At 47.7% G+C, this 20,737-nt stretch overlaps 1 protein-coding gene across 1 annotated transcript in view; it reads left to right on the top strand.

The window, feature by feature from the left end:
• Positions 1–20,737, top strand: part of LOC147700477 (putative cation-transporting ATPase 13A4) — a 567,847-nt gene that overhangs the window by 191,826 nt on the left and 355,284 nt on the right. Inside the window, exons 13-14 of the mRNA XM_086928422.1 lie at positions 7,094–7,155; positions 11,727–11,877. Coding sequence (XP_086784548.1) covers positions 7,094–7,155; positions 11,727–11,877 — 213 coding nt within the window. The remainder of the gene's footprint in view (positions 1–7,093; positions 7,156–11,726; positions 11,878–20,737) is intronic.

Genomic DNA, 20,737 nt, shown 5'->3' with positions numbered 1-20,737 from the left:
CTTTTTTGGGCAAACACTAAAGAAGTCCCAAACTGGAGACTTGAAATGTCTTTGGGGGCCGGAGGAGGCGGCGATACTGGTGGTGGTGGTCCTGCTGCTAATGCCAGATGAAGTGGAGGATGTGGATTGCCGAACTTCAGTACGTTTTGCACTTTCACCACCACGAATTGAGGTCGAGGACGAGGTGGGTACCTTCTTGCGAAGAAATATGGAAGCGGTAGGTTTTGGTGTACTACTTAACTCCAAATCTAATGATTCCATTTCCATTGCCTCCTCGCCGACATCATCATCACGCTCAGCAGCTTCTCGGGATAGGGTCAAAATGTCTCTTTGCTGCATGCCCGGTGGGGCTGCAGTGACCTTTGTGATGACTGGCTCGTCGTCATCGTGATAGGCTTCATCACCAGCAGTATCTGTCACTTCTTGTTGAGCCTCATCACACTCCATAGGTTTGAGTTTTTGGACGACCTTCCTTTTACGCTTAGGTACCGGTGTCAGATCATGGTGTGCCTCACTGTCAGACCGCAGTTGTGGTTCCCAAGACGGATCACTTGCATCAGAAGGAGGTGGGCTTGAAGAAGATGTAGACACCCCCCTTGATCTTTTCCTTGCTAGAGATGTGGAAGACAATGAATGATCATCAGGAGGAGTGGCTTCCAATGATACCTCGGCTTCATTGTCGATTTCCTGATGTGCCCCTACTTCGGGAGGAACAACTATTGTGGGCACTTGTGAACCTCCATGCACCTTTGCTTGCGCATCTCCTTTTGCTGCCTCTCCTTCCACATGTACTTGGGCGTGTACTTGCACATGGTGTTGTTGTTGCGGCTGTGGTTGTTCAACACTTGTCAGATGAGTTACAACAACCTGTGTTGATTCAGGGACATTGCTGCTACTTTCTTGCGATGAGCCAACATCACTGGTCGATGGTGATTGGAGAAGTACACTGACTGCCTCTGAAGCACTCAAGGGCTTTGACTTAAGTTGGCGTGGTGGTGGAGGCACTGAACCCAATGGAGCAGGGGTGCTGCTCCCAGCTTGGTCCCCAGCAGATCCTGCTGCTGCAGGCGTACTTTTTTTTTTGCTCCCAAAAAAAGTGGCGGGTGGCACACCAGCCTCCTTGGTAACTTGCTTCTTCTGCTCCTTACTAGCAACTTTCTTGCTAGAGGAGCTACGGAGAACTTTCTTTGGGGGCGGGGCCATCTTCTTCAGAGCAGGTCAGACAGCAGGCCGCAGTTGCACGAATTGTAGAGTTGTCTGAGGCCAGACGTGACGTCGCGTGACGTTATGCTGCACACACACACCGCTGCAGGACTTCTTCCAGGCACTGGTGGTTCTCTTGAGTCTTGTGCACCTAAAAAAAATGGAAGACAGAGGAACATCAGTTCAGTTATAGAGCACAAAAAAATCGAAAAACACTGCAAAATCAGCACAATCCCAATCCATCCATGCCCTCCATAATGTTTAAATTCAAGACAACCCACAGAAAGATTAGGCCCATGCAAGACTCACTACCCCTGGGCATAAATAAAGGTTGAAAAGTAGGCCAAATGGTTGGAGGCCTAACAACAAAGCCTGTATTTAAAATGGCCACTTGCCTGCCAGCACATGGCCAGTGCCTGTAGCTGCACTCAAAATGGCCACCAGCCACATGGCATGTCCCTCCCCATGAACACCCCCAAAAATCGAAAAACACTGCAAAATCAGCACAATCCCATTCAATCCATGGCCTCCATGATGTTTAAATTCAAGACAACCCACAGAAATACTAGGCCCATGCAAGACTCACTACCCCTGGGCATAAATAAAGGTTGAAAAGTAGGCAAAATGGTTGGAGGCCTAACAACAAAGCCTGCATTCAAAATGGCCACTTGCCTGCCAGCACATGGCCAGTGCCTGTAGCTGCACTCAAAATGGCCACCAGCCACATGGCATGTCCCTCCCCATGAACACCCCCAAAAATCGAAAAACACTGCAAAATCAGCACAATCCCATTCCATCCATGGCCTCCATGATGTTTAAATTCAAGACAGCCCACAGAAAGACTAGGCCCATGCTAGACTCAAATACCCCTGGTGAAAAGGCCACAAGTACAGGCCCAAAAAACGAAAATCACTGAAAAATCTGCACAATCCCATTCCATCCATGGCCTCCATGATGTTTAAATTCAAGACAACCCACAGAAAGACTAGGCCCATGCAAGACTCACTACCCCTGGGCATAAATAAAGGTTGAAAAGTAGGCAAAATGGTTGGAGGCCTAACAACAAAGCCTGCATTTAAAATGGCCACTTGCCTGCCAGCGCATGGCCAGTGCCTGTAGCTGCACTCAAAATGGCCACCAGCCACATGGCATGTCCCTCCCCATGAACACCCCCAAAAATCGAAAAACACTGCAAAATCAGCACAATCCCATTCAATCCATGGCCTCCATGATGTTTAAATTCAAGACAACCCACAGAAATACTAGGCCCATGCAAGACTCACTACCCCTGGGCATAAATAAAGGTTGAAAAGTAGGCAAAATGGTTGGAGGCCTAACAACAAAGCCTGCATTCAAAATGGCCACTTGCCTGCCAGCACATGGCCAGTGCCTGTAGCTGCACTCAAAATGGCCACCAGCCACATGGCATGTCCCTCCCCATGAACACCCCCAAAAATCGAAAAACACTGCAAAATCAGCACAATCCCATTCCATCCATGGCCTCCATGATGTTTAAATTCAAGACAGCCCACAGAAAGACTAGGCCCATGCTAGACTCAAATACCCCTGGTGAAAAGGCCACAAGTACAGGCCCAAAAAACGAAAATCACTGAAAAATCTGCACAATCCCATTCCATCCATGGCCTCCATGATGTTTAAATTCAAGACAACCCACAGAAAGACTAGGCCCATGCAAGACTCACTACTCCTGGGCATAAATAAAGGTTGAAAAGTAGGCAAAATGGTTGGAGGCCTAACAACAAAGCCTGCATTTAAAATGGCCACTTGCCTGCCAGCACATGGCCAGTGCCTGTAGCTGCACTCAAAATGGCCACCAGCCACATGGCATGTCCCTCCCCATGAACACCCCCAAAAATCGAAAAACACTGCAAAATCAGCACAATCCCATTCCATCCATGGCCTCCATGATGTTTAAATTCAAGACAGCCCACAGAAAGACTAGGCCCATGCTAGACTCAAATACCCCTGGTGAAAAGGCCACAAGTACAGGCCCAAAAAACGAAAATCACTGAAAAATCTGCACAATCCCATTCCATCCATGGCCTCCATGATGTTTAAATTCAAGACAACCCACAGAAAGACTAGGCCCATGCAAGACTCACTACCCCTGGGCATAAATAAAGGTTGAAAAGTAGGCAAAATGGTTAGAGGCCTAACAACAAAGCCTGCATTCAAAATGGCCACTTGCCTGCCAGCACATGGCCAGTGCCTGTAGCTGCACTCAAAATGGCCACCAGCCACATGGCATGTCCCTCCCCATGAACACCCCCAAAAATCGAAAAACACTGCAAAATCAGCACAATCCCATTCCATCCATGCCCTCCATGATGTTTAAATTCAAGACAGCCCACAGAAAGACTAGGCCCATGCTAGACTCAAATACCCCTGGTGAAAAGGCCACAAGTACAGGCCCAAAAAACGAAAATCACTGAAAAATCTGCACAATCCCATTCCATCCATGCCCTCCATGATGTTTAAATTCAAGACAGCCCACAGAAAGACTAGGCCCATGCACCACTCACTACCCCTGGTCAAGGCCCCAACAACAGGTCAAAAATCGAAAAACACAGAAAAATCAGCACAATCCCAATTCATCTATGGCCTCCATGATGTTTAAGTTCAAGACAACCCACAGAAAGAATCAGTCCACCCACCACTGAGTACCCCTGGGCAAAAGACCCCAAAACAGCCCAAAAATCGAAAATTCCAAAATTTTAGTTGCAGCAACTGTAATGCCCCAAACAAACTTACTTGTAAAATTTCTAATCCAACAGTGATCCAAAGAAAGTCAAAAAGGCCTCAAATCCAAAGATCCAGCAGCATCCACAAAAAGTAATCCTTCCAGCTCCACATCCAAATGAAAAGTGACCAGGAGATGGACAAAGCACTGGGAGGAGCCTGCTGAACAGGAACAGGAAGTTGAAGACTATAGGGCACTTCCTTCCTCCCACCCCTCTGCCCCCCTCCCCAAAATGGACTCCTCGCTAAAAAAGTGCAGGCAAATGTCAAACTAAGGAGTTATTCACATAAAAATCATCATCTCTAGAAGGTTTATGCTGCTTGCTGGTGGATTTCTTGTGCAGAATTGCAAATTTATATTTTCGCTCGCCGCATCTCAAATCTCGCAATTGCGAAGTACCGCGAGACGTGATCTCGCCGTACTCGCGTTGACAAACTATCGCTGGCAAGCCGCGATGACGTAATCGCGCTCGCCAATTCCCGCGGCATCACACAGCAAGATCCAAAATGGCGCAGCACTCGCAAACTATCGAAAAAAACAACTCGGCAAACGATGATAAATGCCGCGCGCCGCAAAAATTGTATCACCAACGCCGCGCGCCGCCCAAAAAATCCGCTGCGTGCGAATTTGCGGATTTTGCGGGAAATCCGCAAATCTCGCGGATTGCGGATTTCCCGAAAATCCGCAAAATCCGCGAGCGTAACGGATTTTCCGCCCATGCTTACTGAAAACCCAGTTTCTCACACTCCACGATAAAAGTAGAGTGCCTCAATAATCATTTACAGCGCTATTAGTGGTCTGATCGTGCTGGAGTCAACGTAAACCAGAAGATTTACCATAACATCCATTAGGAGGAGCCCAGTCTGGTGTCGACCTAAACCTGTAGAACTCGCCCGAAGGCTTGCTGGCGAGATGGCGAGTATTAATAAAGATCCTGAATAAAAAGTTTACAATATTTTTGGGGAAAAGGGAGCAATGGTGTGGATGGTGGACGGGGTCTTGTTCCAGACAATTAAGGGCACAACCAGAGAAAGACAGGTTCAAGGTCGCATTTCTTTGTATTGAAGATAGGAGTTTCTTGGGACAAAGTGTCTATGCTGTGGAGTAGGGAAGAACCCCCTACAATCAACAGTGCTTGAGTAACACATAGACGTTTGTGTACTAGACAAGCCCTTTGGAAAGCTGCGCTGGCTTCAGTAGTGTAGAGCAGGTGTGAGGTTATCATATTGGCCGCTCTCTAAGAACGTGCGCTCCGCAGCGAGCAAGGAGGATTTCAGCGCAGCGAGGTGAACGTTAAAATACCCGATAGAGTGGCATTTCCATCATCTACTCTAGATTGAGTTAAAGTTTATGTTTGTATGTGTGTGTTTATGTGTGTGTCTGTGTATGCATATAAACATATATACAGGATGGAGTTAGGTACTTAGCAGATTGTGCATGTGGCACGCTAGCGCCCCCTGCTGTGTATAGCTGAAGGCGGCGTGCAGCGGGGTTTGAACTCATGAGCTCTGAGGAGCCAATCTCCACTGGGTAGAGCCAAAGCCAGGGTTCATCGGACAGAAGTTGGAAGAGGTGTATCACAAAATATAGTAGAAAAGGCCTTGTCAAGGGTAGGTGATGGGTTCTGCTTCTTATTTTTAAATGTTAAAATATTTACTTTAAAAAAACCACTGAATTTGAAGTTATAGTTCTGAGTAAACCAAAACCCTGTTCATGACCTCACACAATAACATCACTTATGACGTACCAAAGCATACCATTGATATTATGGGTGAAAACATCTGACTTGAGGGCATTTCTATTATTCATCTTATCATATATGACATTACCAATGACATCATTAATAATGGAGTTGGAGCTTTCATTATGTGAGAGGACACTGTGTCCACCTCAAGAAGAGAAAAGAAGCAATTAAAGCTCACACCGTGATAAGCACCAGTGGGATGTATACACCCAGGCAGTAAATACCCCGAGTGCAGAAAGCTGGTCAAATTCTCAAAACAAAAGCTGTGAAAACTTCATGAAGGGCGAGAGGGGTGAGATCTCAGAGTGGCATTTAAGTATGTAGGGCCCGATTCACAGAACTAACTTAAGACAAAATCCTAAACCTACTATCATTTTGGTATTCACAGAAGGCTTTTACTCATTTCGGTTTTCACAGAAGTTAGGAGTCCTAACTTTAAGACTCCTGAATGACTTCTAGGAATACCGAAAGTCTTAAAGTTAGGATTTATCTCAGTTCAGTTTAGGAGTCCTAAAGTTAGGACTCCTAACTTTACTACTCCTAAACTGAGAAAAATCCTAACTTTAAGACTTTGGGTATTCACAGAAGGCATTTAGGAGTCCTAAAGTTAGGACTCCTAACTTCTGTGAATACCGAAATGAGTAAGTGCCTTCTGTGAATACCAAAATGGTAGTAAGTTTAGGATTTTGTCTTAAGTTAGTTCTGTGAATCAGGTCTGTAGTAAGTATGAGTTACCCTGTGTCAACCAACGGAGTGGTTTTATATGTTTGTCTTTGTGTGTCAATATTGAAAGAAATAGTTTTTTGAACAGGAGAAGGAAGTAGTGGATTATAAGAAAAAATGTCTTTGTCAAGAAGAGGTATTGAGCTCTCCTGCTCCTCTCCATATTTTTAAAACACTCACTTAAAAATAAAACAGTGAACATGAAGGTATTGTTGCAGGAAACCCACATTCTCCTCGTGACATCCCAGATAATACCACATCCAATGTCAGCATTAATAATGTCACTGATGTAGTCACATATGACATCCACAGTGACGTCATCAAGAATGTCACTGGAGGACCAAATATATTGTGATAACTGACTGTGTGCACCTCCATCAAGCAGATGTAATTACAACTCACACTGCAGTAAACACAGGTGGGAGACCTCTGTGTGCCCTGGGAGTTGAGCTGGTTACCTCCCTGAGATGTGTGAGGCCTTGGAGTGTGATTGAAGTATGTAAGAGTTACCCTGTCTCAGACAACATGCGGTTGTGTACGTGATGTCCGTGTATGTTTGCATGTGTTCCTTGAAAGTGTACACAGTTCCTACCGTCACAATTCTCATTGGTCCTAAAAGCTGAAGTTACTAATGAATGATTGCTTTTCTTATTTCAAATCAGACTGGCACCCTAACAGAAGAGGGGCTGGACCTCTGGGGACTTATTCCATCAAGAGGACAGAGGTAAGTCTTAGAAGTCAAGTATCTTACTTACACATGCCAGGAGTTTGAACTGAAGATCTGTCCTCATGAAGCACAGTAACATGTTTATTGATTGTTTCATTGGTTTGAGAAAGATGTTGTGCCTTAATCTCTTCTGATCAATGTCCTTGCTGAATTTAAATACAAATATTCAGCAGTGCACTTGTACAGTTTTCCTCATGGCCTCAAGGGTGTGATCTCTCTGCTTGATTTAGAACCTGATGTATTTCTGTCTTTGCTATGACCAGCCTCCATGGCATGTCCAAGCCGTGGGCCACTGTTTGCGGCCAAACTTTGACCAGAGGCCCATCTGGTCACTCTCAGCAGTGGACACACCATGCAGGGAAACATGATCACACATGTGAGGGACGATTCAGGAAGGGTAGAAATGAAGATACACAGCCCTCCCCCACACCTTCAAACCCACTGCTGCATCTCATGAAGGTGCTCCAAAGATTCCATAAATCCACTGATATTTGCCTGATCAATGTGAGATGAATGGCAAACAAGTGAAACATGAACTTCCAGGGGCGCCAGCAGCCTCGGTCAGCCTCAGTCAGCGGACCCCCCTGTTCTGCTGTAGATTCACCGCTGAGCTGGAGTGAGGCACGCGTCTAGGCTATGGGGTGAAAAAGGAACTGTGGAATTGAGACAATGTCCTATGGAGGACACCGCAGTAATGAACAGGAAGAGGGGGTTGGTTTTGTCACTGAAAGTATGGAAACTAGCCCTAGGAAGCTGAAATAAGATATCCGTTCTATACATTCTCGAATGTCCCACTCTTCTACGCCCATGTCAGAAAACTGTCTGGAAATGTTGACTTAAACATACTTTCAATGCCCGCAGCAGCAGTCTGTCATTTGACTTCACAAGTTTTCTACTGTAGCTTCACCAAAAACTTTTAATAAAACTACTAGAATTATAACATTCTGTATAAAAAGCAGAGCAGGAGGTTCACAGCCATGTTGCTGGAACAGCTGATGTTGAATATGACCTTCCTATGGAGCAGCTGGACTCGAGTTTTGAGCTATTAATGCACAACGAATAAACATCGAAGGGGAAGTAGGGCTTTTAGTCATATGGCACAGTTTATTTTTAAATATAATGTGCTTAAAGTAGTTAGTGAAGTTTACCTCCCCACATATGTTCGCTCAGGCTACCCCTCCTTTCTATTGCTTAAGACCACCTCAGTTTAAATACAGTAGCATCAAGCTAGACGTTAACATAAACCTCTTTTAAATCTTCCATTTGAATGAGTTGGAGGTTGTTTTGCCCCATACATTAATTTTATTACAAATAATGTACACAGGTAGTAACTCGGCATATTGTAAAGTGAATCTTTTTATAGAGTTTGTTGCTTCATTTGTCCTTCATTGGAAAGCAGAAAACACTGCCTTTGACGGCGTTTATACTATAACATGAAAGTGGTACAAGCGCAGCCTCCACTTCTGAGCGCTTTTCTCTGATGGATGCTTCTGTAATTTTAAGTCAAACCAGACGCCTTTGTGAGGGCGTCCAAGGTGCCCGCACCCCAAGAACCAACGCCCACTTCCGTTCCTTCCATTTTAAGAACATGGCTAACCTCACTTGGCACCAGCACACTCCTTTCTATTCTCCGGATGGCGCTGCGCCCCATCGGCTTGCAACGCCATTACCCCGGCCCGGGGGGTCTACAAATGTATGGCCCAAACGGCTGCCCTCCATGGGTCAGAGTTAGGGGCTGGCGAAATCCGACCGCCTTTAATTGCTGGGGACAATAAAATGATGAGATTGTTTACGTCACTCCCCGACATACCCCAGCGATCCCGCTAACATATGACATTCGCATTAAAAGATTGCAACACTTAGCGATTTGGAGATCTTTGTCCTATTGGGTTAGCATTTGGACCACTGAGGAATTAAACACATCCAGGCAGACATTGCGTGGACTATTGAAACTTGATGTCCAGCTCTCCTCGCCTGGTTTGCCTGCATGCGACAATGGCTCCTTGGATTCGGGTCTGAGAAGGTTTTGGGTAAACCCCGGCCTACTGACGACAGATTCAAAGAGCGGGAACAAGCGTATTTATTGGAACTTCATCCTGCACAGAGTCCCTTTAGGTTGCGCATCAGGGAGAATTACCACGCAATATCTGTCTCTTAAAATACCCCACTGGTTGTGAGCAATTGTTGGACGAGATTGAACCTCAATTACCAAAGACACTTTATTTGAAATTTAGAAAATGAGATAATCCAGATAAATTATTTTACCGGCAAGTGGGTCATGTCACAGACTATGGGAAGGGACCCTAGAGGTGTACCCTATGTTCATGAGGCTCAAATGAAGACATTGCACATGGTTTATTCTCTTCCCTGCATACACAATTCCCAGAAGAGCCGCTGTGCCAGAACTTGAAAGCTGGGAATTATCAAAATGTGCAACAAGGGGGTGAGCTTTTACCAACGTCCAAACTAGGAAACCCAGGGGCATATTATCAAGGGGGTTTATCTCCGCTTTTTTAACTTTAAAAGCCAAGAAAGCGGAGATAAAATTATCTCCCTATTACCAAGATGTCGCTAACACCAGTTAGCGACAGCTAGTAGGAGATAGCGACCATCTTGGACTCCGCTTGGCATGTCAGTGATATTTATCACTAATGACATGCAAAGTGGGCGTGCCAAGATGTTAGTGACTGGAAACAGTCGCTAACATCGCTATCTCCTATTACCAACTTTTGGAGATATTCGCGCTAAGTGCGAATATCTCCAAAAGTTAACACCTGCTCTGAGCAGTTCTTTGCCATGTTATCTAATGGGAGGTGGATAACATGGCTAAGAGCATTAGCTCGGTAATGCATGAATATCGCTGACTTTTCAGCGATATTCATGCTTTGCGGCGATTTTTACCGCATTTGCGTTAAACCTTGCTAATAGCAAGGTTTATCTGCGATAAAAATCGCCGATGTGCGGCGGTAAATTTTTGTCTCTAACCAAGCAATAGCGATAATTATCGCTATTGCTTGGTAATATGCCCCAATATTTCTTAGTAATCTATACATTCATTAATAACTACCTTCAAGTATTAAGTGGTTATGATCCTTTTTTCACATTTTATTATTTCATTCATTTTAAGTACAAGTGTAATCGACATTTAATATATGTCATTTGAGCACAGCACATGCTACAGTTCAACACAAACATACTGACACAACATTAGAAATGCTACAAAATCGGCAAAAACAAATGCTTACAAATAACACAATATGACAAAGGACAGACCAGTCCTTATAAAACCCTCTCTGCAACGCAGCTCTCTGGAGGTACCTGGTGGGCTAGTTGGCCCCCAGGAACCCTCGGTGTTCAAGGGAAATGAATTCCCCAACTTACAACGTGCCAGGGGGCGCGTTTGCTGAGTGCTGCAGTTAGGGGGCGGGGCGGGTCCTCTGCAGCGATGCTGGCTTTCTTTTTTTAAATTTTATTTTACAAGGAGGGATGTGTGGCCTCCTTTCTTTTACATTCATTCGGGACCCCATCCCCAAGGGCCTACTCTTTATTTTTTATAAATAAAAAAAAAATGGGAAGGGGGCCGCGCAACCCCGCTCCCGAAGCCAATTTCTGCCTGGGGACACCATCCCCCGGGGCATGGCCATATGTTGTTCTTTTTTGGAATTATTTCTAAAGGAGGGCGGCTGTGAGGCCCCTCCTTAGGCCTCTGGTGGCCCCAGGGACCCCATCCCCTGGGGCTATGCCTCATTTTCTTTAAAAAACATTTTATTTCTTGTCGGAGGGGGCTGCGTGGCCCCCTCCTGGGCCACTTCTAGCCTCGGGGACCCCAGCACCCGGGGCCGGCCCTATCCATTGGGGACCGTGGGGAGCCCCAATGCCCACATGGTCCCACTGGCTGCCCGCCTCCTGCGGGAGCTGGCATTTATTTTCCACACAGGGAGCTGCTGTCATGCAGGATAGGAGCTAACCTGGATAGACTTTTTTTTTTTGAATTTCGCAAAGATTTGTCAAACAAAGCCAAAGTTATTACAAATCAAAAACGCATTTCTTATGGAAACTAGATCCTAAGTATAACTACCTACTGGTGACCACCAGTGTGTATATATAAACACACACACACACACACACACACACACACAAACAGCAGGCGATCCAGGACTTCAATACCATGACATTTTCTACACATGTACAAATTAAAATAAATATGGGTAATAAGATGCCATCTTCCAACACGTTTCCATCCTTTAAAAGGACTGATCTCTACTCTGTCTAGAGCAGGTGTAAATCTATTTTTGAGATGAGAATGAATTTCCTGGAAGTGGGAAGGAATTCCTGGAATTCAGGAGTAAGCCAGAAACACTTCCTGGGAAGCTCTTTGGATGTAGATTTATATATTTGAAATAATCAAAGCCTCAGGGTATTACAGTGACAGTCATTTGAAATGTTTGGTTGGCATGAACCTCAGACATCCTCTCCAACGTGTGCTTCACTGCATCAGACCATTTAATATTAATTGTTCACATTTATTTCTTGGCATTCCGCAAAGTAAACATTTGTTTTTCCCTCAGTTTTCAGAGAGTTCATGGTTTCAGCTCGGGTGATGCTTTACCCTGGGGACCTCTGTTGGGAGCTCTGGCCAGCTGCCACTCTCTGATATATCTCGATGGGAGAGTCCAGGGAGACCCAATAGATCTGAAGATGTTTGAAGGAACCCGCTGGGTAAGGTCCGCCAGTGCTTTTCATGATCTAGTTCAAATATGTCAATATGTTCATCAAAGATTCAAATGGCAGGCTAGGCATTGAAGTGGTTCTCCATTTTGTATCGGTTTCTTCCAGCAATCGCATCATTAGGAGGCTTAAATAGGATGAGCAAAACCCAATTGCCTTTTCCCAGTGCTGCTTCCCAACACGCACTGCATTCCGCAACGCCTCCGGGCTTGAGGATGCCTGGCTGGGTTTGAGACCAACTGTCAAATCATACACTAGAGGGTCCCTTTGAAGGTGACCCTCATGGGTCTTAGTGATGCTTAGACAAGCTTATATTCCTTAACTTACCCTCTGCTAAATTTCTGAAGTCTTCCTCGGCTTCCCCTCCTCAATTTATAATTATATTCAGAATAGCCGCTTTATGGGCAAGAATTCGCTAATGTCCTCTCAGACCTCACAAAAGCAGAGTGCTGTGTGAGGCATACATTACTAATAAGGAATTGAAAGATTACCAGTGCTTAGGAGGCGGTAACACCTGGGAGAAAGTGTGAGTCTATGAAAATGATCAGGAAACTGACAACACATGTTCACTTTCACAGGTATGAGCTTTCATTATTAATATTATTGCTGCTATTGAACACTCTCAGGTGCACAAGACTGAATCTTTACAGAAAAACCCAAAGTAGTCAGGGAAGTATATCAATCAATCAAACATTTATAGAGCGTGCTACTCACCCGTGAGGGTCTCAAGGCGCTGAAAGGTGGGTGCTGCCACTGCTCCAAAAGCCAGGTCTTGAGATGTGTCCTGAAGGTGAGATGGTCCCGGGTCATTCGTAGGTGTGCGGGGATGGAGTTCCATGTTTTGGCTGCCAGGTACGAGAACGATCTTCCTCCAGCGTTGGTTCTGCGAATCCGTGGTATGATGTCGAGGCCGAGACTGGCGGATCGGAGCTGGCGGGTGGGAGTGTGGAACGAGAGGCGGTCGTTGAGGTATTCAGGGCCCATGTCATGGAGCACTTTGTGTGCGTGGGTTAGGACCCTGAATGTGATCCTCTTGTCGACGGGGTGCCAGTGCAGGATTCTCCGGTGGGCGGATATGTGGCTGTGGCGAGTGATATTGAGGATTTTTGTATGCGTTGTAGTTGTTTCTGAAGTTTGGCAGTGGTCCCTGCGTATAGGGCGTTTCCGTTGTCCAGTCGGCTGGTGACGAGGGCCTGTGTGACCGTCCTTCTGGTTTCGGTGGGGATCCACCTGAAGATCTTTCGGAGCATGCGCAGGGTGTTGAAACATGATGACGAGACGGCGTTGACTTGTTTGGTCATCGTGAGGGAGGAGTCCAGGATGAATCCCAGGTTGCGTGCGTGGTCCGATGGTGTCGGCGCGGAGCCCAGTGCTGAGGGCCACCAGTTGTCGTCCCAGGAGGATGGGGATTGTCCGAGGATGAGGACCTCCGTCTTCTCTGAGTTCAGCTTCAGGTAGATGAGCTTCATCCATTCTGCGACGTCTTTCATTCCTTCCTGTAGGTTGGTTTTGGCGGTGGCTGGGTCTTTGGTGAGGGAGAGTATCAGTTGGGTGTTGTCGGCGTAGAATATGATGTTGATGTTGTGTTTGCGTGCAATGGTGGCGATGGGGCTTATGTAGATATTGAAGAGGGTTGGGCTGAGCGAGGAGCCTTGAGGTACACTGCAGATGATCTTGGTGGCTTCTGAGCGGAAGGGCGGGAGACGGACTCTCTGGGTTCTTTTGGAGAGGAACGAGGTGATCCAGTCCAGGGCCTTTCCTTGGATCCCAGTGTTGAAGAGGCGGGTTATTAGGGTGCAATGGCATACGGTATCGAAGGCTGCTGAGAGGTCTAGGAGGATGAGGGCGGTTGTTTCTCCGTTGTCCATCAGGGTCCTGATGTTGTCGGTGGCCGCGATGAGGGCAGTCTCTGTGCTGTGGTTGGCTCGAAATCCGAACTGGGATGGGTCGAGCGAGTTGTTTGTCTCGAGAAAAGCAGTCAGCTGTTTATTGACGGTCTTCTCAATGACTTTGGCCAGGAAGGGGAGGAGAGAGATGGGGCGGAAGTTCTTGAGGTCTTTGGGGTCCGCTGTGTTTTTTTTAGCAGGGCATTGATTTCTGCGTGCTTCCAGCTCTCGGGGAAGGCGGCTGATGCGAACAAGATGTTTATGATGTTCCAGAGATGGTTTGCGATGATGGTGTCAGCTTTGTTGAAGATATGATGGGGGCAAGGGTCCGAGGGGGAGCTGGAGTGGATGGAGTTCATGACGTTGGTGGTGTCTTCAGTGCTGATGGGGGTCTAGGCGCTGAGGGTGGTGGTGGGGGTTGCTGGTTCGGTGACTGGAGGTGGAGTCTGGGGTCCGAAGCTGTCGTGTATATGTGCGGTCTTTCGGTGGAAGAACGTGGTGAGGGAGTTGCAGAGTTCTTGTGACGGTGTGATGTCGTTGTTGCTGGCGCTGGGGTTGGAGAGCTCTTTGACGATGTTGAAGAGATCCTTGCTGTTGTGGGTGTTGTTGTCTAGTCACTCTTTGATGATGTTCTTTTGGTGGTCCGGATCAGCTGGTGGTGTTCGCGGGTGGTGATCTTGAGGGCTGTCATGTTTTCTGTGGTTCGTTCGTGGAACCAGGTTTTTTCGAGGGATCTGCAGGATTTCATAGATTCTTTGAGGGCGTCTGTGAACCATGAAGTTTTCCTGTTGCCGGTCCTGATAGGGGGGTTCTTCAGTGGTGCGAGGTCGTCGGCGCAGTTGGTGATCCACTGTGCGAGGTTGTGGGCTGCGTTGTTGGTGTCGGCGGTGTTGGCTGACGGGTTCTGGCTCAGCGATGAGTGGAGCTGGTCTGTGGTGATTTTTCTCCAGCACCTGCGGGGGGTTTGTTGCGTGCAGTGGTGGGCTCTATTCTTTTCGAAGGTGAAGTGGATGCATCTGTGGTCGGACAAGTGTAGTCCGGCAGAGTGGCTGAAGGATACGTGTGTTAGGGGTCAGGCAGGTTAGTCCCTTTTCAGTGACCATGCCTTGACATCACATGACCAGTGACATGTAGTATAAAGGTATGTCCTACCTTTACCTCACTGCTTGAAATCGCCATTATTGGATTCCGGTTGCTGGCTGCTGTTCTAAGACGCTTTTCTGCTGCTTGACCCTGCTTGACCCCCTTTTTCCGTTCTTCCTCACGGGCTCGTGAGAAGATTGCCTGTTGGTTTTGCTGTGTCTCTAATTTTGATCCTCTCCCCCCTTCTTGTCCCCTCCCTGTAGCTAGTTAGTGTTGGGTCCCGGGTAGGTTCCTTCCCTTGTATTTCCCTTTGTTTGCTTTTTCCCAGCGTAGTGGGGTGGTGGGTGTTCGGGGGCTCCCGTTCACTGGTCCGTTAGATTGCTGTTTGCTCGGTGTGCAAAGGCTTTTGTAACCGAACGCTAGAAGCCTATGGATGTAATCAGCGCGTCTTTGTTTAGACACCGATTCACATCGTTATAGGCGGACGTGACGTTTTGGGTCACTCCGCGAGAGTTTTGCCACTAACGCTGGGGTTCGCCGAGGATTCCACATGCTACAAATCTGTCCCGGTCCCCCTCCCCTATAAGTCACATTAAAGAAGGGTTTTTTTTCTGGTACTTGTCGGGTTCAGTACAAGTCCTTTTTTCCCCTCGCACTGTTTTTTAAGGGCACTGTTTACGAGCTCCCGATTGGCTGTGAGCATCTGAGAAGTGTATTTTGCATCTCCCGTGCACCCTGCATTGGTGTTTTAATTGTGCCTTCACGAAGCTGAGCCTGCGCTTCAAACCGGTAAGAGGGGTTGCTTGTGTTGTGTCAGGGCATGGTCAAAGGGGCTGGGATCTAACTCTGTGGAATATGAATATATGAAAGGGTTGTCTTTTCTACAGGTGCAGAAGCGTGAAGGAAGAAGGGAGCAGTGTCCTAGTGCTTCATAAGGGTGGCAGACTTGGTGTCTCCTCAACATTACCACCCTCTTTTCAGGTTCATTGGCTCACTCATAGTGGTTATCCTGTGAGTGGTCAGTGGGCAGGGGAAGGGGACTGGTGCATGCTACGTTCCTGCAGGGCTCGGGCTGGTTGGAATCCAACAGAATTTCAAGCCCACAATAAATAGCACTGCCCGGACTAGCATGGATGAGGCTGGGAACCAGTTAGGTGGGGGTACGGGGGGACCCTCAATGCAGGACATTATGGGGGCAGTACACACCCTACAGGCACAGGTCCAGGAGTTACAACAAGAGAATGTAGGCCTAAAACAGGAATAGGTGGCAGTGAGGGCCAGAGAACAGTCACAACCCAGAGGGACGGGTCCCGTTATACAACCTGCTACCTTCCAGTACGGGGGTGGGGCGGGACAAAGCGCGGCGGGAGGGAGTAATCCCATAGCCGTTACAGTAACAACTCCTGTTGCAGTGCCCCTAGCCCTCCCGGAAAGGTTTACAGGGGATAGCGATAAGTTCGGGATGTTTGTGAACCAGTGGCAACTGCACTTTATGTGTAGACCGAGTGCCTTTCCCGATGACTCTGCAAAAGTCGCATTTACGCTACCGTATCTGGCTGGTAACGCGGCCCAATGGGCAATACCCTTGGTTGAAAGCGATGACCGTGTGCTGTATAATTACACTGCGTTCAAGGAATTGATGCGGGGTCTGTTCGCTAAACACGCATTCATGCAGGCGAGCGATGCAGAGCTTCTGAAATTACGGCAGGGCAGACAGGACCTATTGGTGTACATAGCTTCCTTCAATCGGCTAATATCTGAGACTCATTGGCCAATCGAGAAAAGGACGTCACTGTTCTATCAAGGCCTTTGCAAGGAACTGAAGGATATAGTGTCACAGGTAGTAGATCCACCTGAGGATTGTGCTGCTTTTATTGACCTGGTGGTTAAGTTGAACCATAGAGTGACGGAAAGACGTGGAGAACGGAGTCGGTTTTAGTCTTCTCGGGGGAGCTACGTGAGGGCTGAGGCGAAGACAGTAGGGGAGAGCAAAACAGCACCGAACCCATGGAAATAGGAGGGGTACGGGGACCTCTGACCCCTGAGGAAAAGAAGAGAAGGAGAGAAAAGAATCTGTGTTTGTACTGTGGCCAGGGAGGTCATTTTGCAAGGGAATGCCCGGTGAAGCCGTCAGGGGCAGGGTTTGGGAAAAAGGTGGCATGTATACTGGTGGATCGTGGTACAGGTGAAGAACGGCACGAACAGTATGAGGTCGTGGGGGCTTTGGATCAAGCCCCCAGACATTTTGTAGTCAACGCCCATTTGTTGCTTACAGCACAGAACCAGGTTCCTGTGTCGGTATTGCTGGACTCTGGTGCTACCGGAAACGTCATTGATATTTCAATGGCCGAGAAACTGATGGTTCCGTGCCATCTTAAAGAACAACCTGAGCCAGTAAGGGCAATCGATGGGACGGAACTGTCGTCTGGATGTATTACCCGACAGACCGCTCCCTTGCGCTTGTTGTGTGAGAATGGGCATTCGGAAACGGTGGTTTTCGATTTGATCGATGCACCTTCCTTTGGGTTAGTGTTGGGGGTTCCGTGGCTGTAGAAGCACAACCCCAAGATCGACTGGGTACAGAGGCTTGTAACACTAGACTCAGTGCATTGTCTGGAGAATTGCTATGCTATGGCAGGGGAGCAGGCTAACCCTTTAACCTGTGCGGTAGCGGAGGTGAGAACGGTCCTGCCCCAGTACGCAGCTTTTCAGGATGTCTTTGACAAAGGCTGTGCCCAAGTTCTTCCCCCGCATCGTACTTACGATTGTAAAATAGATTTGGTACCAGGAGTTCCACTGCCTTGCAGTCGGGTATACGCATTGTCGGAACCCGAAGAGAAACATCTGAAAGAGTACATAGATGAGATGTTACAGCTGGGTTTCATCCGTCCCTCTTCCTCTCCCGTGTCATCGGCTATATTTTTTATTCCGAAGAAGGAAGGGACTTTGAGGTCCTGTGTTGATTATAGGGTTTTGAACACCGCCACTGTGAAGAACAGGTACCCTCTTCCGCTCATCTCCGTGTTATTGGACCAGCTCTGCAAGGCAACGGTGTTCACCAAACTTGACTTGCGGGGCGCCTACCATCTTATAAGGGTTTGACCCGGGGATGAGTGGAAGACGGCTTTCAGAACCAAGTACGGCCTGTTCGAATACACAGTGATGCCGTTTGGACTGTGCAATGCGCCGGCGGCATTCCAGTTTTTCATCAACGAGGTCCTCAGCAGATAACTAGACCAAACGGTCATTGTATATCAGGATGATATTCTTGTCTATTCGGAGAACGGGGCAGAACACATAGAGCATGTAAAACAGGTGCTTCAAACATTGCAGGAGCATCGCCTGTACGCTAAGTTAGAGAAGTGCCAGTTTAGTACCCCTGAGGTAGAGTTTTTGGGGTTCATTATCTCGGAGGGAGGTATTCGGATGGACCCAAAGAAGATCAAGGCCATTGAGACCTGGCCAGTGCCAACTACGGTGAAGCAGATACAGGTGCTACTGGGTTTTGCCAATTTTTATCGGCGGTTCATAACACATTTTTCAGACATAGTGGCACCTATGACCCGCCTTTTAAGGAAGGGAGTCCCTTTTGATTGGACCAGTGAGGCTCAGGATGCCTTTCAATCACTGTTGAAACATTTTACTTCCGCGCCAGTATTGGTGCATCCTGATCCTGCCTGCCGTTTTTTGTAGAGACAGATGCTTCTCTGTGTGCCAATGGGTGGGGTGTTGTCACAACGTGATGAAGCCTCTGGCCATATGCACCCTATAGCGTTCTTTTCCAAGACTCTGTTGCCGGCGGACCGCAATTATACGGTGGCTGAACGTGAATTGCTTGCAGTGAAACTGGCCTTTGAGGAATGGCGCCAATATTTATGGGGCGCTAGGCATGTTATCACCATTTATACCGACCACAAAAATCTAGAGTTCTTTCGTTCAGCCAGGGCGTTGACTCCTCGCCAGATGCGGTGGGTCCTATTCTTTAATGAATATGACTTCGTGATAACGTATAGACCTGCGGCCCAACAGATCAAATCTGATGCTCTTTCTCGGATACATGTTGATCCTAAGGAAGAAGGCTCGTTGAGTAACAGTAGGGCTATGATTGCAGAGGAAAGGATCATAGGGGCCTTGGCTGTGGAGGACTTCCCATCTGTAGTAAAAGAACATATGAGGCAAATAGACTTGGCTCCCTGGTCATCCATGCCCCTGGTTACGGAGAAAGAGGGGTTTTTGTATCATGAGGATAGGTTGTTTATACCCCCCAGCTTGAGGAACGAGGTTCTGGAATGGTGTCATTCTTTGGCCTTGGTGGCACATCCAGGAATAAGAAAGACCAAAGAATTGTGCATGAGGTGGTTTTGGTGGGAGGCCATGACTAGTGACATTCAGGGATATGTGAGTGCTTGTCCTGTTTGTGCCACCAGTAAACCATCACACAGTAAGCCCTCAGGACTCTTGCAACCCTTGGAGGTGCCTCCCGCCCCATGGCATACCATAAGCATGGATTTTGTGACCGATCTACCTACCATCTCCAGTTTTACCATCATTCTGGTAGTGGTGGATTTATTTACCAAGATGGCGCACTTCATACCGCTTTCCAAACTCCCTACGGCTAAGGAGATGGCGGTGGTCTTTATGTCTTCGGTGGTACGGTTGCATGGGTTACCCGCAGTGATCATTTCGGATAGGGGATCACAATTCGTCTATCATTTTTGGACGGAATTATGTTTGGTGCTCAAGACTGAGATTCCTTTGTCCTCGGCTTACCATCCCCAGTCGGATGGTCAGACTGAGCGCACCAACCAGACGATGGAACAATACTTGAGGTGTCTGGTTGCTTCCTTGTCTTGTGATTGGGTGACAGCTCTACCCATTGCGGAATTCGCGTATAACAACAGTCTGCACTCCGCATTGGGTATGACTCCCTTCTTTTGTTCACTCGGATACCATCCCAGAGCTGTTGCTATTCAACCCACGGGCCGCGTGCCAGCCATTGACGATGTGTGTGAGCGATTGAGTGGTATTTGGGGTTTGGCTAGGGACAGTTTGATGGAGACCAAGGTGGCTATGAAGGCACAGGCAGATAAACATCGTGTTCCTGCTCCCACATACAAGACAGGGGACTTAGTGTGGCTGGCATCACGCAACTTGCGACTGGGAGGGTCACGCAAGCTGCAACCCCGGTTTGTGGGTCCCTTCCCAATACTCGAGATCATTAACCCCGTGGCAATGAAGCTTGAGTTGCCACCAGAGTATGGAGTACATCCTGTATTTCATACATCGTTGCTAAAACCCTATATACCCTCGGCTCAGGCGTTGCCTCCTCCTCCGCCAGTGGTGGTGGATGGACAAGTAGAATTCGAGGTTCAGGCTATCCTGGATTCCAAGCGGGTCAGGGGTCGCCTCTTGTACTTGGTGGATTGCAAAGGGTATACACAGGAGGACAGGACGTGGGAACCAGCTGGGGGGGTGCATGCACCACGTTTGGTTCGGGTATTTCATAGACAACATCCATCGAAACCCCTCCCAGTTGGGAGGATCATTGGGGGGGTACTGTTAGGGGTCAGGCAGGTTAGTCCCTTTTCAGTGACCAAGCCTTGACATCACATGACCAGTGACATGTAGTATAAAGGTATGTCCTACCTTTACCTCACTGCTTGAAATCGCCATTATTGGATTCCGGTTGCTGGCTGCTGTTCTAAGACGCTTTTCTGCTGCTTGACCCTGCTTGACCCCCTTTTTCCGTTCTTCCTCACGGGCTCGTGAGAAGATTGCCTGTTGGTTTTGCTGTGTCTCTAATTTTGATCCTCTCCCCCCTTCTTGTCCCCTCCCTGTAGCTAGTTAGTGTTGGGTCCCGGGTAGGTTCCTTCCCTTGTATT

This window comes from Lissotriton vulgaris, chromosome 7 (assembly GCF_964263255.1).
Source record: "Lissotriton vulgaris chromosome 7, aLisVul1.2, whole genome shotgun sequence".
NCBI classification, from domain to species: domain Eukaryota; kingdom Metazoa; phylum Chordata; class Amphibia; order Caudata; family Salamandridae; genus Lissotriton; species Lissotriton vulgaris.
Note: the sequence above shows the minus strand (reverse complement) of the source record. Positions and strands in the feature narration are given on the sequence as shown.